The sequence below is a fragment of the Euprymna scolopes genome, chromosome 6 (assembly GCF_053919585.1).
Source record: "Euprymna scolopes isolate OS-2025 chromosome 6, ASM5391958v1, whole genome shotgun sequence".
NCBI lineage: Eukaryota > Metazoa > Mollusca > Cephalopoda > Sepiida > Sepiolidae > Euprymna > Euprymna scolopes.
Genome location: NC_136487.1, coordinates 142,099,109 through 142,123,959, shown reverse-complemented (window position 1 = coordinate 142,123,959; position 24,851 = coordinate 142,099,109). Strand labels below are relative to the sequence as shown.

The 24,851-nt window shown below is 33.7% G+C and overlaps 1 protein-coding gene across 3 annotated transcripts in view; it reads left to right on the top strand.

Annotated features, from left to right (window-relative positions):
• LOC145278009 (inositol 1,4,5-trisphosphate-gated calcium channel ITPR3-like) overlaps nucleotides 1–24,851 on the top strand; it is a 704,464-nt gene that overhangs the window by 12,964 nt on the left and 666,649 nt on the right. The window contains exon 2 of one of the 3 annotated variants that reach the window (XM_080130185.1): nucleotides 10,600–10,709. In XM_080130185.1, the coding sequence (XP_079986311.1) occupies nucleotides 10,627–10,709 (83 nt within the window). In that variant the 5' untranslated portion in view covers nucleotides 10,600–10,626. Of the gene's footprint in view, nucleotides 1–8,612; nucleotides 10,710–24,851 lie in introns of those variants that run through there. The other 2 variants (XM_080130184.1, XM_080130186.1) reach the window with 2 other exon arrangements.

Genomic DNA, 24,851 nt, shown 5'->3' with positions numbered 1-24,851 from the left:
TTTTACGATTAATTTATATAGAAAAGTGATCCCCCACTCTAACATGTTATTTTATTTTTGTTTTTCAAAATTTTTTCTCTCATGTTAATTATAAAGTCTTTACAAATGTATTTGGCTGAATAAAAAGTAGATCTCCGCTTTTTAGGAGTTAAACGCCGTTAGGTCACAACTACTGGGGTACTATGTTGGGATTTGGCCAGCAAGATGTCGGTTCACGTTACACTTGAACTTCTGCATGTCAGTACAGTTGGAGAAGTAGTGGCCTGGAATGAAATTCCAGAGTTTAGCGGTTCTGGGGAAGAAACTACTGGAGTAGAAAGATCTTTACATCTAGGGATCTCTACTGTGTGGGGTGGGATTTAGCTGCCTGTCGGGTTTGTCGAGAGTGTCTACATCGTGGGGGCACAAGGGTCTGCAGTTCGCCAGAGGATTCACCATTAAAATACTTATAGAACAGGCAGAGGGATGCAACGTTTTATCGATGAGACAGAGGCTGAAGCTTAGATGCCAGTTCAGGGCCTATCAGATTTACGACTCTCTTTTGAACCTTGTCTAGGAGCGAGAGACTAGCAGCAGATGCACCAGCCCAGATGTGGCAGCAATACTCCATACATAGGCGAATTGTGGCCTTATAGAGGTACAGGATACTTTCGAGTGTTAGTACTTTTCTAGCACGGTAGGGAGAGCCTACCTTCTTTGCAGCGGCCCTGGCAACGCTTTCAATGTAATTGTTCCAACTCATGTTTCTTGTGAACGTTAGGCCAAGCAGTTTGAAAGATGTACTCTCAGATAAAGAGTCACTGGCCATTGGTGACAGAGAAAGTTTCTTATAATTATTGAAGGAAACCAGTTTTGTCTTGGCAGCATTGAATGTGACCATTTTAGTCCCTTTCCACTACAGATTGGAGGTCATCCTCTAGTGTTTTTCCATTTCTTTAGATATATGTTCATTTGTTTTCCTGTCATGCCGGTTATAGAGTGTGGTATCATCAACATATATACCCATCTCAGAGGCAATTTTGTCGGGGAGGTCATTAATGAATATCAGGAACAATAGATGTCCAAGGATAGACCCCTGAGGCACTCCCGCATTTATATCATATTGTTTAGATGTACGACCGTCGAGGACAACCTGGATTTTTCCCTTATATGAGAAGGATTTAATTATGTTAAGTATTCTACCAGTGATACCGTATGATCTAATTTTCCTAAGGAGACCCTCATGCCATACCCTGTCAAAAGCCTTAGATATATCTAGAGCTACCGCTCTGCCCTCCCCCGCTTTGTCCAGTGAATGGTATATACATTCAGAGATTACAGTGAGGATGTCTGCTGTGGAACGGGCTTGTCTAAATCCATATTGTTTGTCAGTCAGAAGTTTAGCATCTGTAAGGTGATAGACTAGAGTATGATTAATTAAGGTCTCAAATATTTTGGCAAAAAGTGGGAGGAGACTAATGGGGCGATAATTTGATGGGTCAGTTCTTTCACCAGAATTCTTGAATACTGGTACCACAGAAGCAGTTTTCCAACAGTCCGGAAAGCAAGATTCATTAAGGCATTTGTTGTAGAGTTTGGAGAGAACTGGAGCTACTTCGGCTGAGCACTTTTTTAATAGCACAGCTGGCATGAGATCAGGTCCACATATATTTGAAGTGTCAAGGTTTTTTATGATAGCATGCACCTGAGCAGGGGTGATTTTTAAATCATCTAGCGTGGCGTCTGTCCGCAAAGGAAAGTCAGGCAGGGGGTGGTTGGTAGGGTCCAGTGTGGAGTTTGAGGCAAACCGGCTGGCAAGCATATTAGCCTTGTCGGTTGCTGAGCAAACAACTTCGTGATTTTTGGTTAGTGGGGGAATTGTTGATTGCCCATTATTTACTACACTGTTGTGAATTTTCCAGAAGTCACGCGTTCCTAATTTTTGTGCTTCTATGCGTTTTTAGTGGTTTCAGTAAATCCTCTCTAAGCTGTCACTATTTCTTTCTTAACGTTACTTCTAGCTTCTATATACTTCTGTCTGTTTGAACTGGACTTATGTTGGTAAAATCTGTGGTATGCATGCTGCCTTTGAGCAATGGCAGTTGCGCAAGTTGAAGTAAACCATTGGGAAGTGTGTGGCTTGCTATAAAATTTCCGCATGGGAACATGTGCTTCAATTGCCGTTTTGAACCATTCAGTGGTCTCATTTGCGCACTGTTACACAGAAAGAGAAAAAATATTTCCTCATGGGGCATCTCTGATAAGATCTCAGATGGCTTTCCAGTCAGCCTTTTTATAATATCTCGTTGTTTTGAGCACTGGCTCTTCAGTCTTGGGTCTAGAGTTAAGGGCGATTTCGACCATTATTACTGCATGATCAGCATTCCCGAGTGGTCTGTCAGAATTTCTATACAATCCTTGGGAACTGTGTGGTCAGAAGTGATGCGTGTTGTTCTTGCTGGTCAGGGAAACGTGTTGGAAACGTAACCATTTGTGATAGGGAGTGAGATATAGCGAAGCTATGTGTTGTGCTTCCCGCTGCATCTGTGTAAGTAGAGAATCCAAGCCAGTTTTTGTGGCGGACATTAAAGTCTCACAATACATGTACTTGTGAGCTAGTGTCGAGGGAGAGTGATGTGTCTATGTTAATTATGGTGCTGTCCTGGGTCGAGGTAGAGCTGTAGAGAAAATAAAAGTAGCTAATGTTATGTTGTAGTTTTAGTCTAAAGCACATAAAGGCTTGATCGTCCGATTCTAGGTTTGTTTCTCTAGTCAATTTACAATAAAATAAACATACATATTCATAAATAATTATATATATATATATATATATATATATATATATATATATATATATATATATATATATATATATATATATAAAAACTAACATAATATCCGAAACATAGACTAAAATAAAAAATAACATATCTAACTAGACTTAGGTTGAAAGTGAGTCAGCTTACTACAACAAAGGATATCTGCCATTCCTATACAACACACAAAGGAAAGGGGTTAACCTGAAGGCAACTATTCATTGTCCTGTAAATACTTGCCCATAGTCTGATTAGGATGGGCGCGGCGGCAACTAAGAAGCTGATTGGCGAACTAGAAAATTCAATAGTATGTGTGTATATAAAAATGCGTGCTAACCATTTTTGCATAAGTCTGACGAATCCTCACTAGAATGAAACACGGAATATTCTGCCATATATATTTTCATAACTTACTACTATTATATATATATATATATATATATATATATATATATATATATGTATGTATGTATGTATATATATTTGTGCGTGTGTTTAAATTGTGTATACTTTAGTGATAACGTAAACAGAATGACCTTTTCACCGACTGTCAAGATGAAAAATAGATTACTGCTAATAGTGGTTTCTAATTTATGGTGTTAATTCTGGTATTCTGTCCTTCCGCGCGAGTATGGAAAGTTTACCAACGTTATGAGTGTTACAATAGAAATTGTCACGTTGTTTTTTTTAAATAAGTTAATATATCAGAGTATCAATGCAGAGAATAAAAGAAGTTCATATATGAAGAAAACGGAATACATTATTATGCTGAAATTTAAAATATTTTTTTACGCTAAGAAGATACGATTAAATGTAGTATCTGTTCTTCATATGCTACTCTTCAATTTCTTGTTTTCTATCAGTGGAGGAGAAATTCTTCACGACTGAAGCAATTTTTATTTTTGTTCCTTTACTCCACGTTAAAAAAACGACCCTGGTGTCTGACTCTGCCCCCTGGGGACACATCATAAATAAGTACTTTCAGAAGATTCCATGGGATACTACTGACATATACTAATGAAATGAAAAGACACGCTGTAATAGTCTCTATAGAAGTGAGACACTGCAATTTAGAAATTACAAAATATGTAAAATGCGCCCGTGATGCTTTTCCGTGTTGTTAGCAGTGAATCTTCGCTGGATTTATTTTTGATTTACATATAAAAGCCAAGTACGTCCAGGGATGGAGTACTACTGCCACATCTGGGAAGCTAAAAATAGCCTATCCTGCCTTGACAGAGTACAAAATAGGCTTCGTGGCTTAGTACAGGATGCCCTTTTCTCTTCCCTGCAACCTCACTCCCACAGAAAAGATGATGCGAGCATGTCTTTGTTTAATCGTTACTTCCATGACAAGTGCTCGTCTGGGCTCCAATTTCTGGTCCACCTCGCCAATCTTTCACAATAAACACATGTCTAGCTGAAACCATTGTCCAAAGTTTTCCCCACTCTTTATCTGTGCCAAAACCAAAACGTAGATTCCATGAACAAAGCTTCTTTCTTAGAAGTGCACGTCTATGGAACTCTCTTCCGTTTGCCTGTTTCCCACCTGACTACAACCTGGGTGTCTTCAAGTTCAACATAAACAAATTCCTGATGAACCGCCCCCTTAAGTAAGACACTTTATCAAATCTCTATTACTAACGATTACTACGATACTATCCATTGATTACTGTACAGGTAATAACCCTTATCTCCGAGTGGCTCCCGGGCCTTGATAAATGGTGACTACCTTGTAAAATAAAAATCATGCCTTTTCATTTTTTTCCACTGGGCCTAAGAGTCAATGCTAATGTCTATGACGAGACTCTTCAAACTATTGTTAAACCTTGGATAGACTACCTAGCTAATGAAAAGGCCTTTATCTTCCAGCAAGATTCGGCACCATCCCATGAAGCTCTCAAAACTCCGGATTGGATGGCTGAGAATTTTTATAATCATGTCATAAGTTATGGCCTCCTTAATCTCCGGATCCTTATCTGTTGGATTATTACGTAATAATCCAAAACGTCGTTGAAACACGTAAGAAACTAATTGAAAATAAGAAAAAATTATTTTGAATTACGTTATTTTGACGGAGTAGGTCTGTTTAGATTGGTGTATATTCGCCAGATTTATTTTTATTTTTAATTTACATATAAATGTGAACTGGTTGTATTTAATTAAATGTATGTGCCTTATTTCCGGGGTTGGGAGAATAGAAGACGCCAAGTTTTATTATTGAAAGTATCAATTTTAGTCGTTCAGAATTTATAATCCGTTATTCCCGAATAGGTTTGTAACCAATCAATGAAAGCGCTGACAATTTTTTTTAAAAAACATCAAGGGAGCGGTTCGTATTTAATTAGGGATTTATATTGGGTGGAAGATGATAATACTGAATTAATAAATAACTACTAGACCAAATAATGTATGCAATGGAGAAGTGTTAGGTGGTGTAGTGTTAGTAGATTTTGGCGTATAAGTAATATTTACTCCAGATTCTTCTGTGTATGAGTATGTCGAAAATAATCTTGGAAATTATGAAATCGAATAAAACAAGCTAGTAATTTCCGAAAATACGAATCAGTTATTGGCAGGAGACTAACTATATTGGAATTATACATAGCACTTGTGTTTATAGAAATATGGTGACTCCATTTACAATTTGAAAATTTGAGAAGTATGTATATATATATGTGTGTGTGTGAGAATATAATATATATATACAGGGCGGAACGATAAAATTGTCCCCCTAAGTAAAAAAAAACAATACAGACCAGCTTTATTTTAAAGCTTTTATTGAAAAAATCAAATCATGAACTTGATTATGTATTAGAGCTGACAGCTATTCAACCTCAATCACAGCCTCGATACGGGTCCTGAGCTGGGCACATGCCTTTTCCACCAGGACCAGCAGGAGCTCGGCAAATACTCGGTGGATAGCGGCGATCAGGCTGGCATTGGTATTGTGGGAGGTAATGTGGGTAATGTTCTCGACGTATGAATAAATGAAGTAGTCCAGCGGGTTCAGGTCGAGAGAGGAGGGAGGCCAGTAGAAGAAGAGTACAAAGTCGTAGCAGTCCTGAAGCCAAGCCTGGATCTCTTTACACTTGTGTGCCGGCATTTAGTCCTGCTGCCACACCCAGGGTCTGCCAGCAGCCAGCTGATTTCAGCAGAAGATCGCCACGGTCTTTAACACATCCAAGTACACTTTGGTGTTGACTTTCAGCCCGACTTCGAAGATGTGAGGTGGCATGATGTAGCACTAACTTGAAAGCACACCGAAGATCAGAAACGTGACAGGAAACTTTATTTTCATCTCCCTTGACACGTCCCTGTTATCGGGATTTGCACTTTGAGGGTGCTGGCAACGGTCCCGTTGTCGTACCTTGGATCGGTAGAGTTGTACAGTGGCGCATCACCGATCTCGGTAGAGTTGTACACCGGCGCATCACCGATCTCGCTCGTTGAATATTGTGTTACTTTCAGACATGATAGAATGCTCCTATCGCTCTTGGAATTTGTATACAACACGCCAACTAGTAGATAATTCGCAACAAAAAGAAAACCGCTTTTCATCAAACAGAAATGGAATCATGTCGTCCTTTCTAGAGTGTTATATATATATATATATATATATAAATATATATATATATGTATATATATATATATATATATATATATATACCCTGTTTATCGCTTTATTGCAGGTCAATATTTTTTTAATTTTGAAATTGCTATGAAACGCAGAGAAGTGAAATTTGATACACTGGAAAAGCATCACAAGGTTCGTTATTTCCCTGATTCTTGTTGAATGTAGACAAATATATTTTATAATTATGCTAATTTTTCTACTGTCTAGTAATTTTAAATCTGTATCACTTAATTGCAGGTCTGCCAAAATGCCTTGAAAGGGTCGATTGACAGCTAGTGAAAAGGCACGTGTTGTTGCAGGCCTTGCAGAAGGTTTATTTCTCGTAGATCTAGCCAAGGAGCTTGAAAGAGATCGAAGAACATTGTCTTCATTCGTTGAAAATCCAAACATCAAACCAAGGAAGGACAAAAGCACAAAAAAGTCAGCTTCTGCTCGTGATGTTAGAAAAATTCGCCGTCAACTTGTTAAGCAACAGTGCTGCAATATTTGAAATGGTTGGAATACCTTCCTTGTCCAGAATGACACGCTGCAATGTCTTAAACGAAATTGCAAGAAGTACTAAGTTCATAGCACGACCTGTTTTAAACCTAACCAAGAAGGAAAAACGTTTCGCTTTGGGTTAGAAATACATGAAAACCAGCTTTGAAAATGTTCTTTTCACCAATGAGGTCAGAGCAACCCTTGATGAACCAGATGCCTGGGCCAAAGTTGTGAGAACTCTTGGATTCCCTACTCCTCATCGATTCCGTTGTCAACAGAGAGGTAGGGGTGGCGTTTTGGGCTTAAATAATCTGTGGTAAACTAATTTAACCATTCCGAGTGCCAAAAAGTGTCAAACTGACAAGCCTGTCTTATATTTTATTTTTTTATGACCTTCCATTGGAGCGTTACTGCAAATTGATTTTTATGTACGATAATGCGCCATTCCACTCAGCCAAGGTTTCGACATCCTACCTTTAGTCATTAGACATTAGTGGAGAAAATTTGATGACATGGCCACCTTGTTCTCCATATATAAACCCAATTGAGCAGCTCTGGTCAATTATAAATATGAAGGCTTATCAAGAAGTTTGGAGGAAGATTTGGGGAGTTTCTCAAATCCGCCGATTGACATCATCAGTTGACAAGAGGCTATTCAAAGTGATTTTTAAGAATGAGAGTTAGTTGATAAATAAATATTTCCTAAAACAAAATAATGTGAAATTCGTTCTTGTATTTGGTTCATATTGTTACTTGATATGTTCTTTATTTCATATAAATAGAAATATGAAGTTAGAATATTGTTTTATTATCGAAAATATACATTTTTAGACACTTGCAATAAAGTGATACACACTTAAAATTACGAGAAAATAGAAAAATTAGCATAGCTTTCAAAATAATTGTTCAAATTCTACAAAAATCAGGAAAATAAGGCACCTTTTATCGTATTCCACATTTCACTTCTCTGTGTTTCATAGCAATTTCAAAGTTTAAAAAATATTGATCTGCAATAAAGCGATAAATTGGGCTTATATAACGAAATGGTCTCAACTTTAACGAAGATGAAACATCCCGACTTCCGTTTTTTTTAATACTTTCCGACTATTTATTGTGAACGTCTAACGACATGGCGTTAATAGCACTTAATTTTTGCTTATTTTTTTTATTACTTGCCAGTTACATTGCCAGTAAAGATATTAGCACATGAAGTCAAGATAGCTTTGAGAATTGTGGAACCATGAAATATTCTTGCCTGTTGATATAAAAATATTTTTAACATATATTTGAATAATATGATATATAGATATATATATATTAATATGACGTATATAAATATGATATATATATATGATATATGTATGATATATATATATATATACCAGATTAAAGGTAATCAAATGTGATAACTAGTAAATTTAACGAGGTTATGAAGAGTGCTCAATAAAAGAAAAAACTATATATATATATATAAGCAAATTTACAAGGCAATTACATATGACATGTTAATGTTTCAGAAAAATAGTCCATTAAAACCAGAAGTCCTCGTTGGGCGATACAATTAATGGTTGCTTTCCACTGAAGGAATCAGTCTTCAAATATATATATATATATATATATATATATATATATATATATATAGAGAGAGAGAGAGAGAGAGAGAGTGAGAGAGAGAGAGACCATCCATTTACGTGAAATCACCTTTTTCTTTCCCCTATTTCCTCTGCTTCACTATTCTTTACCAAGTAAGATCTATGACTTACTGGTAGTTTCATTAAATACTTTTGCAAGCAAAATCCAATCCCGCATTTTGCTAATCCCTATCCTCTGATCATGAGAAGGAAAGTATTTCTTCGAAACTCCGCGGGTTAAGGACTATACACTTATTTTGTGCTTCCTTTCTGAAATTAAATATGTTTTTAACTCTTTGTCAAAGTGTTCTTAAAATGTTTTATTAACTAACGGGCCATCTAGTAAAATTATTTAGGTAATTTTCGGTTATATTGTACACCTTAATGATCGCAGTAGCCCCCACACAGTGAATGCAACGTGCCAGCAACAATTCTCTGATTTGTCCACTTAGCAGCTATTCTTTCAGCTTAAGATCAACTACTTTGGCGATTTGGGGGGGTATGATTTCTTGAGCCTTATGCGAAAGAAACCACAGGATCAACATCGACTATCTATTCGTTGTAAAAAAAAGATGTGGTTGTCGCTGTATAGTTCTACAATTAATCAACTGTGTCGAAAACTCCCTTATGTTGCTGGGCATACTACTTGTGCTTGGTAATTGGTGCCTGTTTTGTTAAACCGACATATAAGAAACCTCTGAATCACATTTTTACTAAATACATGTGTAGACTGCTTTGCAATTTATTCAATTTGTTCAATAGACGTTCAAAAACAGAAACAAAATTTACCTTTGTACTGCTAAAAAAACACCTCAATTTTCAAATCTTATAAAATTCTTTGCAGTTAATGAAAAAAAAAATAAGAAATTTACGAGCAGACTTTGAACCTACAGTCATGCAAAAAAAAAAAAAAACATGCTATGAACTTACCCACAGTAGATTTTTCACGACCTGTTGTTCTATCATTGTTGCTTAGCGACAACTTGAAAAAAATGGCTTCATCGATAATGGATAAATTAAACTCAGGGTTTCGTTTATCGATTATCGGTAATTATCGGGGGTATTCTGAGACAAAACTTAACTAAGATCACTCTTAGATTTATGCACAAAAGTTCTGTAAAATTTCAAAGAAAATCTGTTCAGCTGTTTCGAAGTCTATAAGAAACTCTCTCTCTCTCTCTCTCTCTCTCTCACACACACACACACACACACATAGAGAGTCAAAGTTGCATTTATACAATTATATATAATGAACATATATATGTGCGTGTGTGTGTGTGTGTGTGTGTGTGTGTGTGTGTGTTCGTTGATCATATGATATACTATTTCCATACGCATCTTGTTCAAAATTTTACAATGGTTTTCAAATTTGACATAAGGCCCCATAAGAATTCTCGTAGTGTTCATGGTAATTTCTGAAACCTAGAACGAATCAGCACTAATTTATAAATATGTAAGCATGCTTCTTCTTTTTTCACAAACTGTCCTCTGTAATCAACTTGTCTGCCTCACCTACCCCCATTCCCTAAGCCGGTCTCACCCACATTCAGCCCCTGCGCCAAAATACGAGATGTAAATAAAACACCGTGATTTGCTAACACGCACTCGCCCTCCTCTAGTACAACGAGCTGCAGCACAAGTTTCACAAAAAAAAAAAAAACGAGAAAAAAATGGCAATAAACTAAAAGAGCCACAGTCGTAGTGGCAGTGACACCGTACATCTACTCCCACCCAGCAAAAAAAAAAAAAAGAAAAAAAGAAACATAAATAAAAATAATTGAGAGGGGGGGGGCCGTTATGTTGCAGGTTGAAGGCAGACTTTAGTGGGGGCGTTCATTAAATAAAAAAAGATGTATAAAAAAAGAAGAAAAAAGAATAAATAAATAAAAAAAAAACACTTGCGTTATTGTTGTTGTTGTTGTTGTTGTTGTTGTTCATTTATCAGACCAGACGAATCTTTAATACCATGAGTCTTCCATTTAAATTTGACGCGTATTTTAGAAGCAAAACAGACGATGACCCATATTTAACGCCGGATATTTTTCTTATGTTTTAGCTGCATGGATATACCCAAACCCCAGGTATGGGGGAATATCTGTGCGTAGGAGACTACATTTGCCTCTACTGCGAGGAAACCGAGGGTTACGTGTACAGTGCCCAATCCAGGTAAGACCTTCATACCTTAAACCAAAAAAAAAAACCATTATACTATTTTTCTATTTCATTTTTTGCGTGTTTCATAGCTCTCACGTTATACTAATATACAGAAGGAAAAATTATGCTTCGTACATGTTCACAGTAATGTTCATATTATAAATTTATAAAATAACGCCAGTTTGCAATTTTTCATATATTAAATCATTATTATTTGTTGTGAAGTCATCGTCAGAAATTATCGACAACAACCGGTTGTGTTCCCTGGGTCTGGGTGGGAACAATTCTCTTCAGATTTCCAATACTCTTCATCTATTTCGGTAATCTTTACAAATGAGTTTCTGTTATCGCAGTAGCCACTTGTCATTGACTTCTCTCTGGCAATGACCATTGGTCTTCACTAGTTTTCTGGTTGCAACAAGTCTCTCCGAGGTTCTAGTATACTTCGCAATACAAAGAGGACTGGATGAATATATATATATATATAATGTGTGTGTATATGTGTGTGTATGTATATATGTGTGTATGTATATGTATATATGTGTGCGTATGTATATATATGTGTGTCTGTATATGTATATATGTGTGTGTATGTATATATATGTGTGCGTATATGCATATTTATATATGTATATATATATGTGTGTGTGTGTGTGTTTGTGTGTGTGTGTGTGCACATTGTTCTATATTATAAAGTGGGGTGCTGATTAAATAAACACAATGCTAAAGGAAATGATTAATACCATCATCATATTATAAAACTTCAACCTGCCTCTTCATATTGACACTTTTTAAATCGAGTATATTTCTTCAAACGGATGTTCTTAAGACTAATTAAATACTGACCAAGGCTAAAAGCCATTTGCGGATGTAGTTAATGAGATTGCCAAATAAATTATGAATGACATTATGACAGGGTTGTGTGCAGGGGGAGATCAGGATTTGATTACTTAAACGGACGTCTCGACAAATATGCGTTGGCATTTGACTTGAAAACATATGTTTTAGTCAGAAAGGAAGCAGTATGGTTGTATTGTGTGTCATAGATGGGAAGTTTGTGACAATAAAAAAATTTCAGTTCATTAAATAGCATTTAGCTTAAGGTGCACAGACGAAGAAAGGAAATTTATTTGCAATGATTGTAGTCAGACGAGTTCCCTGTTGCGATTTATGTACGATCATCATCATATCGTTTGAATTCGATGATTCTGTTGTTGGCATTGGTTTCCCCGATAATTTTAAAGTCAGATTTTTTTTTCCTAGAAAGACATCGTGTGTTATATGGGAGGAACCACATGAAGGTCGCCAACATCCTAAGTGAAAGTGATTTGTAATGGAACGAACTAGATTTGAACATAGAACACCCAGATAGCCAGTCCGTGGCTTTACCCATTTGTCTGCAATAACCTCCCATGATGTACATTATTTACAATATAAACATTATATACATTATATACAATATAAACATTGTTTACAATATATAATATAAACATTATATACAATATAAATATTATATACATTATAAATATTATAAACATTATATACATTATATACAATATAAACATTATATACATTATAAACAGTTTATACATTATATACATTATAAACATTATATACATATACATTATATACATTATAAACATTACATACATTATAAATATTATATACATTATAAACATTATATTCATTATAAACATTATATTCATTATATTCATTATAAACATTATAAACATTATATACATTATAAACATTACATACATTATATACAATATAAACATTATAAACATTATATACATTATAAACATTACATACATTATATACAATATAAACATTATATACATTATAAACATTACATACGTTATATACAATATAAACATTACATATATTATATACATTATAAACATTATATACATTATAGACAATATAAACATTATATACATTTAAAACTGAAATTGTGACATTAAGGGAGAATCAAAGAAAATCGTATATTTTGACGAACGTATACAATGAACTCCTCTCTAAATATTTATATTTTTTTTTATTTTAGAAATAAAATATCGAATTTCTAACAACTAAGGATCCAATTTTCATACTATACCCGTATTTTTTTTATTAATCAACTTTTTAAAATTTGATTTGGTATTTGAATTTTCTAAGTTAAACGATTGAGAGATGTATGGTTTATTTTGGCAATATTTTCAGTTTATTTGCAAGCTGAACGTAATATTCTCCACCTAAAGGATACATTTCCCGACGCAAATACTTGTTATAAAACCTGCTTATAGGTAACTAAATTATATTCATCCATTCAGCATTTTCAGTCCTCCCATAATATTGTTCGTCATTTCAACTAGCAATTTATGGTGTATGTTCTGATACTACATTTCATAGTTTCTGTATTCAGTCAGCAAAAGAGAGTTAATGTTTGTCCCCCTTTTTTGTGGGTTGGAAGAGGCTAAATTTTTGCCATATTAAAAACTGACCATGTTACTCAACTCTGGCCTCGTAAGGAGGAAAGTGAATAAGAAACGTAATTCTCGTGTGGCTTCTAACCTTGATAAATGAGCAAATAAATATTAGTAAAGAAGAGATATTTATAAGAAAACAAACATTTTCCACTAAATTGTTAAATTTTTTCCGTTTGTTTTGTGTCTTTAAGGTAGTTTGTGTCAATATTTTCCGAAAATTTTTTGTTTTTGATTTTTTGTTTTCGATTTTATAAAATGTGTCTTAGCGTTTGTTTTTTGTTTTGTTTTTGTTTTTTTTTTTTAATATTAGCATTACAATATTGATTCAGCATCAATTCCATAATTTTTATTTAGCAGTATTGTGTTCTCACACCATCACAGATTGCGCACTGAAAATAACTGATGGTGTTCCTTGGAGTCCGAGTTACAAGTCTTCACAGATTCCCAATATTCCCCAACTCTTTTTATAACCTTTGTAAATGACTTTGTGTTATCGAAACAGCCGTTTATCATTGACTTTTTATGGCAACATGCATTCGTCTTCATTGGAATTTGAATCCTCAAAATCTCAGAACTCTCCGCACTGTTTCAGTGGAAGTCTGATTAGTGCTCTCCCACCTCGGTCTTGTTATCCTCCTTAACATTTTACAGCTATTTTGTGTGATATCAGCTGATACTAATGTCTTGCAGATTCAGTTCACAAGGATTTGTTTACTTCTGTTGTAGTTTTCTTTAGTGTTTATAGTTTATGTGGGTTGGTTGCTGCATTCGAGGATTTTCCTTAGGAGTTCAGTTGTGTGTTTTTTGTTTGTTTTTTTTTTCCTTGCCGTTCACTATAGTGTCTTAGACTTTCCTTTAGTTCCAATTTCTTTTAGTTTTTTTCCTAGTTATTTTAGGACGGTTCTTAGTACTCATAGCATTACTGGTATTTATATTATACTGACATTCATTTTCCATATTTCTTTCAATTATTATTATTATTATTATTATTATTATTATTATTATTATTATTATTATCATTATTATTATCATAATTATTATTATTATTATTTAACATATATTTCATTTCTTAGTGTGTTTTCAGTTTATTAAAAAGTTGGGGGGGGGTTGGGGGGTCCTTTTCACCCCAAACAAGCCACAGTACCACTTTTATGTAGAGGTTACTATCTGGGGCATAAATTGGAGGGATACTATGTAGGGAGTTGAGCAGTAAGATCTCCGTTTACATTACACTTGAACTTCTGCATGTGAGTACAGTTGGGGAAGCTGGAATTCACAAGTCTAGCAGTTCTGGGGAAGAAACTATTAGAGTAGAAGGCTTTCTGGCATCTGGGGATCTCTATTGCCGCTTGTCGTGTTTATCGGAGGTATTTACATCGAGGGGGGCACAAGGGCTTGTAGTTCGTCGGATTATCCACCCTTAAAATACTTGTAAAATAGGCAGAGAGATGTAGACCAACTAGATTAAAATTGTGTGTGTGTGTGTGTGTGTGTGTGTGTGTGTGTGTGTGTGTGCGTGTGCGTGTGTGGATTGGTATAATAGATAATTGAATGATTTTGCGTTACAAAATAGTTCCTCACAAGAATTGTGAATGTCAACGTAATTAAAGGAATAAATTTTAAAATGGTCAACATCATGAAAATTGGAATATAGAATTTTGTCATTTATTTGTTATGTGTTTATTTACATTGACTTTCATAAATGAAGGATTAGTATATTAAAAAAGGTGGAATATAATTGAAAGATATATTTCCGGAGAAATACACACACACACACACATACACACACACACACACACACACACACACACACACATATATATATATATATATATATATATATGCGCTTTGTTGTGCTTATACAAACAATATACATGTGAGTATATGATATATAATGTATATCATGTATGTACATATATTTACGGTATGCATCATATATATGTCATATTTTACATATACATCACATATAAATTAGGATATATTTATTATCAAATACATATTATGATATATATAGAGATATATTATAACATATAGCCCATGATGTAAATAGTATGATATTATATTCTAATATTTATTGTATAGTAGAGTGTGCATATTATCATATATATATATATATATATATATATATATATATATTATGATATATATATATCATGATATATATTAACATATATATAATACTAGCGGAGGTGCCCGGCGTTGCCCAGGTGTCTTGAGGTGTGTGTTGAGTACAAAATAAAAGGGGGTGGTTATTAGGCAAGGCAAGCTCGAACCCGTGACGCGAACGCGGAAAAGAAAGTGAGAGAAAAGCTGACGTCTTACCTCTACTTCATGACACGACCGGAAGTGTAAAGCATTGAAATTTAATGTAGTCAATACAAAAAGATGACTCTCGGAAATGGCGTCGCTTTTAAACGATTTTAAACATCCCACGAAGGTCGTTTTCAATGTGAGGTGAAAACCAGCTCGCCTAAAAAGGGGGCACTCTAGCAGTAGCCAATTAAATAGTAATTGTCTCAGTATGAAGCGTTTCCCATACATTGACCAAGGACCAATTACAGAACAGATCCTACCTGGTCGGAAGGCCGGGAGAGGCGCCAGCGTTCGATTAGTTTCGCTTTATTTATACGACAAAAAGAAACAGGCACTCGAAACAAGGACCTTTTTAAAAACTCGCTCAAAAAATAAGATAGAGACAATGTCTGTTTGCGAATCTGGGATGTTATGATCTAGGATGTATGAGAAAACTTCTTTCGAAACATAACCGACGCGAGAAGCCCGGCGTAAAAAGCCTTTCGTGGACATACATAAACGCGTGTGCCCATTTTGCATTTTATTATTATTATTTGAGAGGGTATATATATATATATATATATATATATATATATATTTATATATTATGATAATATTTTATAATATATATATATGTAGTAAAAGTAATTAAGTCATCTTTTTGTATTAACAACATTAAATTTGAACGCTTTACACTTCCGGTTGTGTCATGAAGTAGAGGTAAGACGTCAGCTTTTCTCTCACTTTCTTTTCCGCGTTCGTGTCACGGGTTCGAGCTTATCATATATATATATATATATATATATATATATATATATATATATATGTGTGTGTGTGTGTGTGTGTATGTGTGTGTGTATGCATCACATTAGATATATATTACTTTTACTATATATATATATATATATATATGTCATATTTATATCATGTAGAAAATATATGCGTACACATCTATTATATATACATTCTTAGAATTTTTTATAATTATATATATCTATAATATGAAGCTGAACGTCTGTGTGTGTGGTCACGAATAGGCTCCTATATGGTTGACTATTATAGAAAACTGATCACATATAATAGATAGAAGATGTATCGAGGCACAGGAATGGGTATGTTTTATCTGGCATAATGATGATTCATTAAAATTGTGGGGGTCTGTGTACGCGCCTGGTCCACAAAGTATGGGAATAAAAAAATTAAAAAATTAAAAAAAAAAAACGTTTACAAGTGTTTTTGATATAGATGTACATAAAAATACTTTGATAAGTATGTTTTAACTTAAATAGGGATGGTATAATAAAATTGTGGGGTCTGCGTTCGAACCTGGCCTCCATAGAATGAAAATGGGCACAAACTTTAATAAAGACTTTTCATGTCTATCTGCGTAAGTATACTTTGATAATTATGTTTCATTTTGAAGAAATATGGTATCGTTCGCGCCTGACCTCCATAGAATGGAAAGATGTCACAAAGTTTAACAAGGTTTTTTTAATATAGATCCACAGAATAGTGTGATAAGTGTTTCAGTGTGAACAGGTATGGTATAATAAATTATGGGGTTTATCTATTTTATTTTTACTTTCATCATATTTTGCATGGTTTTAATACCCCCAAATTCGAAGCTATCTCTTTACAACCCTTCATTTTCATAACCTATCATACTTTCATAAATCAAAGTCCATTTTCTGTAGGCTGTTTTTGAACCCAGTAAACGACGGGTACTTTTGCTAGTGTATATATATATATATATATACACATATATATATATATATATACATGTGTGTGTGTCTGTGTGTGTGTGTAATTCACATGACCACATTAAATGTCATAAGGAAATATAATATTTTATATTTCGATGATCAGTATTTACTTCAACACTGCTCAATACGTGAGTATAGCGTCATAGTAACTTATAAAAGTATATTGCAATTAAGCTACACAGAATATTCCGTAACGACACGTCGGCCTTACGATTCATTCACAAAAAAGAAACGTGAAAGATTTTGTGCTTTATTGCCATATATTTACGTGTGTATATGCATGTATGTCTTGTAAGATTTTACAACCGAGAAAACTATATGTAAATGAATATATATGTAACTCATAGCCAAAATAAGGTAGCATATGTTTTTCTACATATATATATGATATATATATATGCATATATATACATGTATATATATGATATATATATGATATACATACAAGAAAATATACACGATATATATTATATATTAAAGCTAAGTTTGCTTTCATATAAGCTGTATCGGATGAAGAGATCTCTATTTACTGGGAACTAGCTGACCGAAACATGCTTACGACTGTGTAGCAACATATTACTGCTTATTTAAAATCAAATACTTCGGTATTGAGCACTATTGTATTGAGTGCGTTAAACTTCATTGGTTACTTAACCTTTAGAAAACAACCTCAGATTATCTATCTAGCTATATATATATATGTGTGTGTGTGTGTGTGTGTGTGTGTGTGTGTGTGTGTGTGTGTGTGTGTGTGTGTGTGTGTGTGTGTGTGTGTGTGTGTGTGTGTGTGTGTGTGTGTGTGTGTGTGTGTACATATCTTACCTAGGTGTATATGTCTATAGTTTAGGGCTGAGGAATGTTAATTATTATTCCGTTTTCTAACTGGTTGTCATCGTGACATTTAGATAGTTTTACTCTCTGTTCTGCTTAAGGTGTTTCATGTCGAACGGTTCTTATAACGCTAGGTGTTGGTAGTTCGCATTCCCTCATCCAGACCTCGTGAAGCGTAAAATCTGGCTGCTCTTGTTTAAGATTGAACTCACGATCTGAAGATCAAGGTCCTGAAACGAACTATAAAACTGTAAATAATACTGTCCTGTAAACACACACACACACACACACACACACACACACACATACACACACACGTGCGCGCATAATATATATATATATATATATATATATATATATATATATATATATATATATATATATATATATATATAGGCGAAATTTAAATTGACAACTTTACATTTTGAAATTGCAGATTTGGCAACTGTCGGTTATTTTGTGTTCATCTTGGTTCTGTTCAACTGGCAACATCATTCGTGCAATTTAATTGCATAGAATTATAATCTTTGGGTATATTTAAAGTCCCGTCTACCATGATAAACTAGACATAATAGACAACTTGGAAGACAACAATCGACGCGTTCTTGCCAAGATACAGCCTCATTTGATGCGTAGATTTTATGAAAATTGGGCCTCTTGATTACGTCATATTTGAGCGAGCCACGAGATTTATATGCCTACAATTGTATTTTAATTATAAATGACAAGAATTAATATTTGGAATAAACCAAATGTTTATATAATAAAAAAATATTTTTCGGACATTTGTTGTAATTTAAATATGCCGCAAAAATTTACCCTTATATATATATATATATATATATATATATATATATATATATATATATATATATATATATATATTATCTCTACTGTCCAAAAATTGAAGTTTGTATGTTTGATTTCGTTCCCTATGGACTCAGAAAACGGCTGACCCGATGTTTATTACATTTCACACGAAATTATTTTATCAGCTTGGCAGTGTTCTTAGATAGGTTTTGTATCGGAATTCTTCCATAAGTATCGATAATCGATAATCGAAATAATCCGATGAAAGAAGGAACAGGCGAGTTGACTAAAGTTAACACCTTACACAGCCTAACGTCACAAGTACACCTGAGAAGTTTTATTATCACAACAAACCGAAAGGTTCGACATATAAAATGAACACTAGGTTCTTTTATATATCAGGGGCGCGTTCGAAATGAATGTTTCTGTTAAGAACGCGATTGAAACATGACACTTGATCTTTGAATTTTTAACTTTAATGCAAATAAATGCGATTATATATTTTAAAAAATTATAAAATCAACAGTAGATTCTCTACAATGAAATGTAGAATGTTATGTATGCTTTCACCCGGTGTACGCGATTGGGCCCCAACTTGAATCGATTTGATCAAAAACTAGCCAATTCCACCGATTTTGATGAAATATTGGAATGTGAAAGATTCGTTGATCACCATTTGATCCTAGGCAACGTAGGATCATTATGCTCATATATATATATATATATATATATATATATATATATATATATATATATATATATATATATATATACATGTGTGTGTGTGTGTGTGTGTGTGTGTGTGTGTTGACATTCTTATGTTACTGGTGTGAGTATGTGTTTCGCTTGTATATCAATATAATTATAAAACTCTGTGGACCATAGGGCCGTCTTTGCTTGCATCTTGTCTGTCAGAAATACTGTTGCCATGGAAACCATGTCGTACTTAATAACAATCCAACCATGCTGAGCACAAATAAACTCCCAGTTTTTGTTTAACATGTAAACATAGTTTTAATTACGAAATTATGTGCTGTTAGGTTTTGGTTTCGGTTTTGATTCTAGATAATGGCACTTAAAAAATTTAACATATTTTTTAAAATTTTGAAATCATGACTTTTACGATAGGACATCGTCGGACGGCATGCTAGTACATATATATATATATATATATATATATATATATATATATATATATATGTGTGTATTCTATTTTGTGTACAGATAGTTTTTAAATGAGACAAGCTATTGATACCGTCGGTTTCAAGCCCGATACTTAGGACCGTTTAAGATATCCATATCAAGCTCTATTCAGCCAATACTCAATACTTAATTTGGCCTTAGCAGCACTCTGAAGAGAGCTTGATATGGATATCTTAAACGTTCCTAATTATCGGGCTTGAAACCGACGGTACCAATGACTTGTCTCATCTAATAACTTTCTGTACACAAAATACACAATATAAATACGCTCTTATATTTTGGATTTTCCTTTTAATTGAGCACTCTGATAGATTTCTTTTTCCAAAAAAACTAATCATAATTATATATATATATATATATATATATATATATATATATATCTTCTCTATTCTATCTTCTTCTATCTTCTCTTCTATTCTTCTTCTATCTATCTATCTATCTTTTATCTATCTTCTATCTTCTCTATCTTCTATCTTATATATATATATATATATATTATATATATATATAATGAACTCATTTTTCCCGTGTGAATTTGACCTTAATAGGATTAAAAAATCAAGACATTACATGCAAATGTAATGTGCACAAACTGCAGCACAGGAACTGGGGTGCGCTATAGGCCTATTATCCTTACACTTCCTCGATAACCATACATTCCTATATTTTTTGCAGTGAGAGTTCACTGTCAAAATCGGTTAGAATCAATGGAAGTTGTAAAATCTTTTCTCTCTAATACATTCCTCCTACCCCTGCTCTCACTTCACACCGCTGAAATTGCGTCCACAAGGAACAGTACGAACAAACACCGGTTTGGAATCGTAAAGAGTTATTTAGGCCATTTTTTTCTCTCTTTCTTTCGCTTTTCTCCCATAAAAAAAAAATAAAATAAAATAAAAATAAAAAATATTACGGTCCAATTAACATTATCTTTTTTTCCTTTTTGCTTTTTTTTTATTTACCGTAGAACGCACACCGCGGGACTGCTCGGATTTTACTTCCGGTTTTGACAACTCTAACCGAGGAATCTGACTATGAGCTTTATTTATTACTGCTTCTCACTAAAAAGTTATTATTAAATAAACAAACACTTCCTGAGTAACAATTTATTATTACAACGAAACAATATCGTGAAATTACTTGCGTTTCACTTAAAAAACAAAAACAAACAACAATAGAATAATGAATGCGAACGTCCGATTAAGATTAGATTATTATGTTTTGCATTTTTTTTTTTTACTGCGAGACTACTCGGTTTCTACTTCCGGTTTTGACGACTCCAACTGAGGAATCTAACTATGAGCTTTACTTATTATTCAACTACACATTTTTTTATAAAACAAACATTCCATTTTTTACAAATTACTATTACAACGCTACGATATCGTGAAATTACTTGCATAACACTTGAAAATAAAATAAATAAATAAAAACTGCGCGACTACTCGGTTTTGACTTCCGGTTTGTACTACTCTTACCCAAGAATCTTACTATGAGCAATTTATTATTTACATGTGTTTAAATTAACATTTATGAATGTTTCTTCTTCATTAACGAAATCACATTTGCTATATATTTAGTTCAAACATACAAATGCTGTTGCTTACGTTACGTTCGGGAAAGTCAGTCAAAACTAAAACACTCCGACACTGTTTTATATAGTTTAAATATAGTTTTTAAAGTTAACACATTCGCCAGAGTCCGCGACGATTTGTCTTCTCCTAATATATCTATAAACACTGTGTTCTTCGAGATGATTAAGCATTTTACATTAAATAAAAACACTAACAAAAATCAGACCATTATGTACTACAAGACTATCGCATCTTTTTACATTTTTGCCTTTTTTTATTTATTTTTTGAGGAGGGGGCAGTCCATTGGTGTGCTAAGACTATAAGAACCATGCATTTTCTGTTTTTATTAGAGTTTTCCGTTACACCAAATTGAGCCACAGCAACGCGTGGCGGGGTACAGCTAGTATATATATATATATATATATATATATATATATATATATATATATATATATTCACACACAAAGTGAGAAAAATTTGTGTGTGATGACAACTTTCAATCTATATACTCAATGAATTTTTGATCTGCAGACTTGAATATATATAGACTTGGTTTATATAGTATTCAGACATGTGGAAAACATTTTAGTCGAATTTCATCCGGAAAAATTAGCTGCTAGGGGATCAAAACTGAAAACTTGGTACTTGGAGGTTATCATATTTTTGTATGTTTGTCAACTGTTTTACGACTGCGCATGCGCGAATTTTTACTTAAGAGGTCCTTATATTAAGATTAAGTAGATTTGAAAACACTTTTAAAGAACGTAATAAGCTGGCCTAATTGTTATTGTACTGGACTCAGTGTCTTTAGATTTTGGCTTCGATCTCAGCTCGAGTATTTCTATTTTTTTTTTTTTTTTTACTTGCAAGTAGTGAACTGTTTGAAAAAAAAATCTGTTTCTTCCCGTTTATTTTACTTCATTTTTTTAAGGTATTGAACGTTAGGTTGATTACCGAGCAACGCCGGTGTATAGTGTATATATATATATATATATATATATATATATATATATATATATATATATATATATACTTATATATGTATATATATATATATATATGTATATATATATATATATATATATATATATATATAGAGAGAGAGAGAGAGAGAGAGAGAGAGAGAGAGAGAGAGAGAGAGAGAGACTCTGTACACATACTTTCTTCGGTAACATACGAATGTAAACATACTTCTTCGAGTTTACATTCGAATGTGACATGCAAGTGTTTGTTCGGTAGTTTTAAGCGTTTTATATATCGACACTGTAGTTTCAAGGCCCGTTGGTATAATTGCCGACTATCAACGCGATGGTTGTAGGTTCAGTCTTCTGCTAGAGAAAAGTTCTAGTCTAGCACCCTGACGAGTTGTGATACAACAAAAGAGTACTTTATGTGGATGACTATATATATATATATATATATATATATATATATATATATATATATATATATATATATATATATATACACTTGTGCCCGATATTATTCATACCCCTCGGATCTTTGAGATTTCTATAAGAATATTGCTCAAACCAGAAGGTAGACAATATTAAAGGGATTTCAAACAATAAATCAAGCATAAGCATTTAATTTAAACTCAACAAATAAATAAATTATGCAAGTTGAAACATTATACAAAGAAAAACAATAATGGCACTAGTTCAAAATTATTCATACCTCTCTTACTAATAGTCAATAGCATGCTCTTTATTCTTAATAACTGCCTGTAACCGTTTGGGATATTTATCAACAAGGTTTTTACAAGCATCAACACTGATTTTTGACCATTCTTCAATGCAGTAGTTCTCCAAATCCCTCAAATTTCTAGGTTTCCGCTTTTTAACCTCAGTTTTCAATATGTGCCAGAGGTTTTCGATAGGGTTCAGGTCGGGACTCTGGCTAGGCCATTCCAAAACATTAATTTGATTATCCTCAAACCATTTCTTGACTATTTTGGCAGTATGTTTTGGATCATTATCCTGTTGAAGGACCCAGTTTGGTCCTAAATGGAGCTTCTCCGCATCCTGTCTAATGTTTTTCTGGAGTATCTCCAAATATTGCTCCTTCTTCATGGTTCCATCTATCTTGACCAAACTACCTGGACCACTAGCCGAAAAGGAGCCCCAAAACATTAGGCTACCACCACCATGTTTCACCGTGGGTATGGTGTTCTTTGGGTTGTAAGCTTCTCCTTTCTTCCTTCAAACGTAAGAAGCATCCATATGGCCAAACAATTAAATTTTTGTTTCGTCAGTCCACAAAATACTTGAGAAAACGGACTCTGGAGAATTCACATGGGTCCTAGCAAACTTTAGACGTGCTGCAAGGTGTTTTCCGGTGTGCAATGGAGTCCTTCTTGGTCTTCTTCCTTTCAGACCATTTTCATGCAGAGTCCTTTGCAATGTTTGCCTTGATATTTTTATGCCAGAAGACTCCAGATTTTCTAAAATGTCCTTAGTAGTGGTGGTTGGATTTGCATTAACACTTCTTACAATATTCCTGGTGGCTCTAGCAGACAGTTTCCTTTTCCTTCCTCTACCAATCAAGTTGTTTGTTGTGTGGTGGCTCTGGAATTTTTTGATGATGCTCTGTACTGTTGCTGTAGGGACCTCAAATTTCTTGAAAATTGACTTGTAACCTAAACCATCCTTATGTGAATTCACAATTTTAGTCCTAAGATCATTGCTAAGCTCTTTTTTCTTCCCCATTCTAATAATTTTTATTCTTTTATTGGTTTTCAGTTGATATCATTTTAATTTCTGAAAAATGCAAAAAACGAAATGAAATTAATCAAAGGTTGTATAAAAGCATTCAAAATAAGAATCAAACAGAAAACAAACAGTCAGAAACTCGATTAATACTGAAAAAATAAGGGGGTATGATTATTTTTGAACATTGCAGATTTTATAAATAGCTGTATATTTCTTTTATTACAAGTATCCCGAGATTTTAAAATGACGAAAATGATCAGAAGAGGTTTATTAAGAATATGTATCAATATGGACGTAAACAATAAATTCTTACAAAAGTTACACCTAATAAACTCAATTTTCAAGGGGGGTATGAATAATATCGGGCACAAGTGTATATATATATATAAACTTGCGGAGGGGAAAAGCTCCTGGTTTTGTCCAGGCATAAAATATGCTTAAGTATGATATTTTAATTTGTTCAGGTTTCGTATATATTATAATAGAGTCGCGATTTCAAAA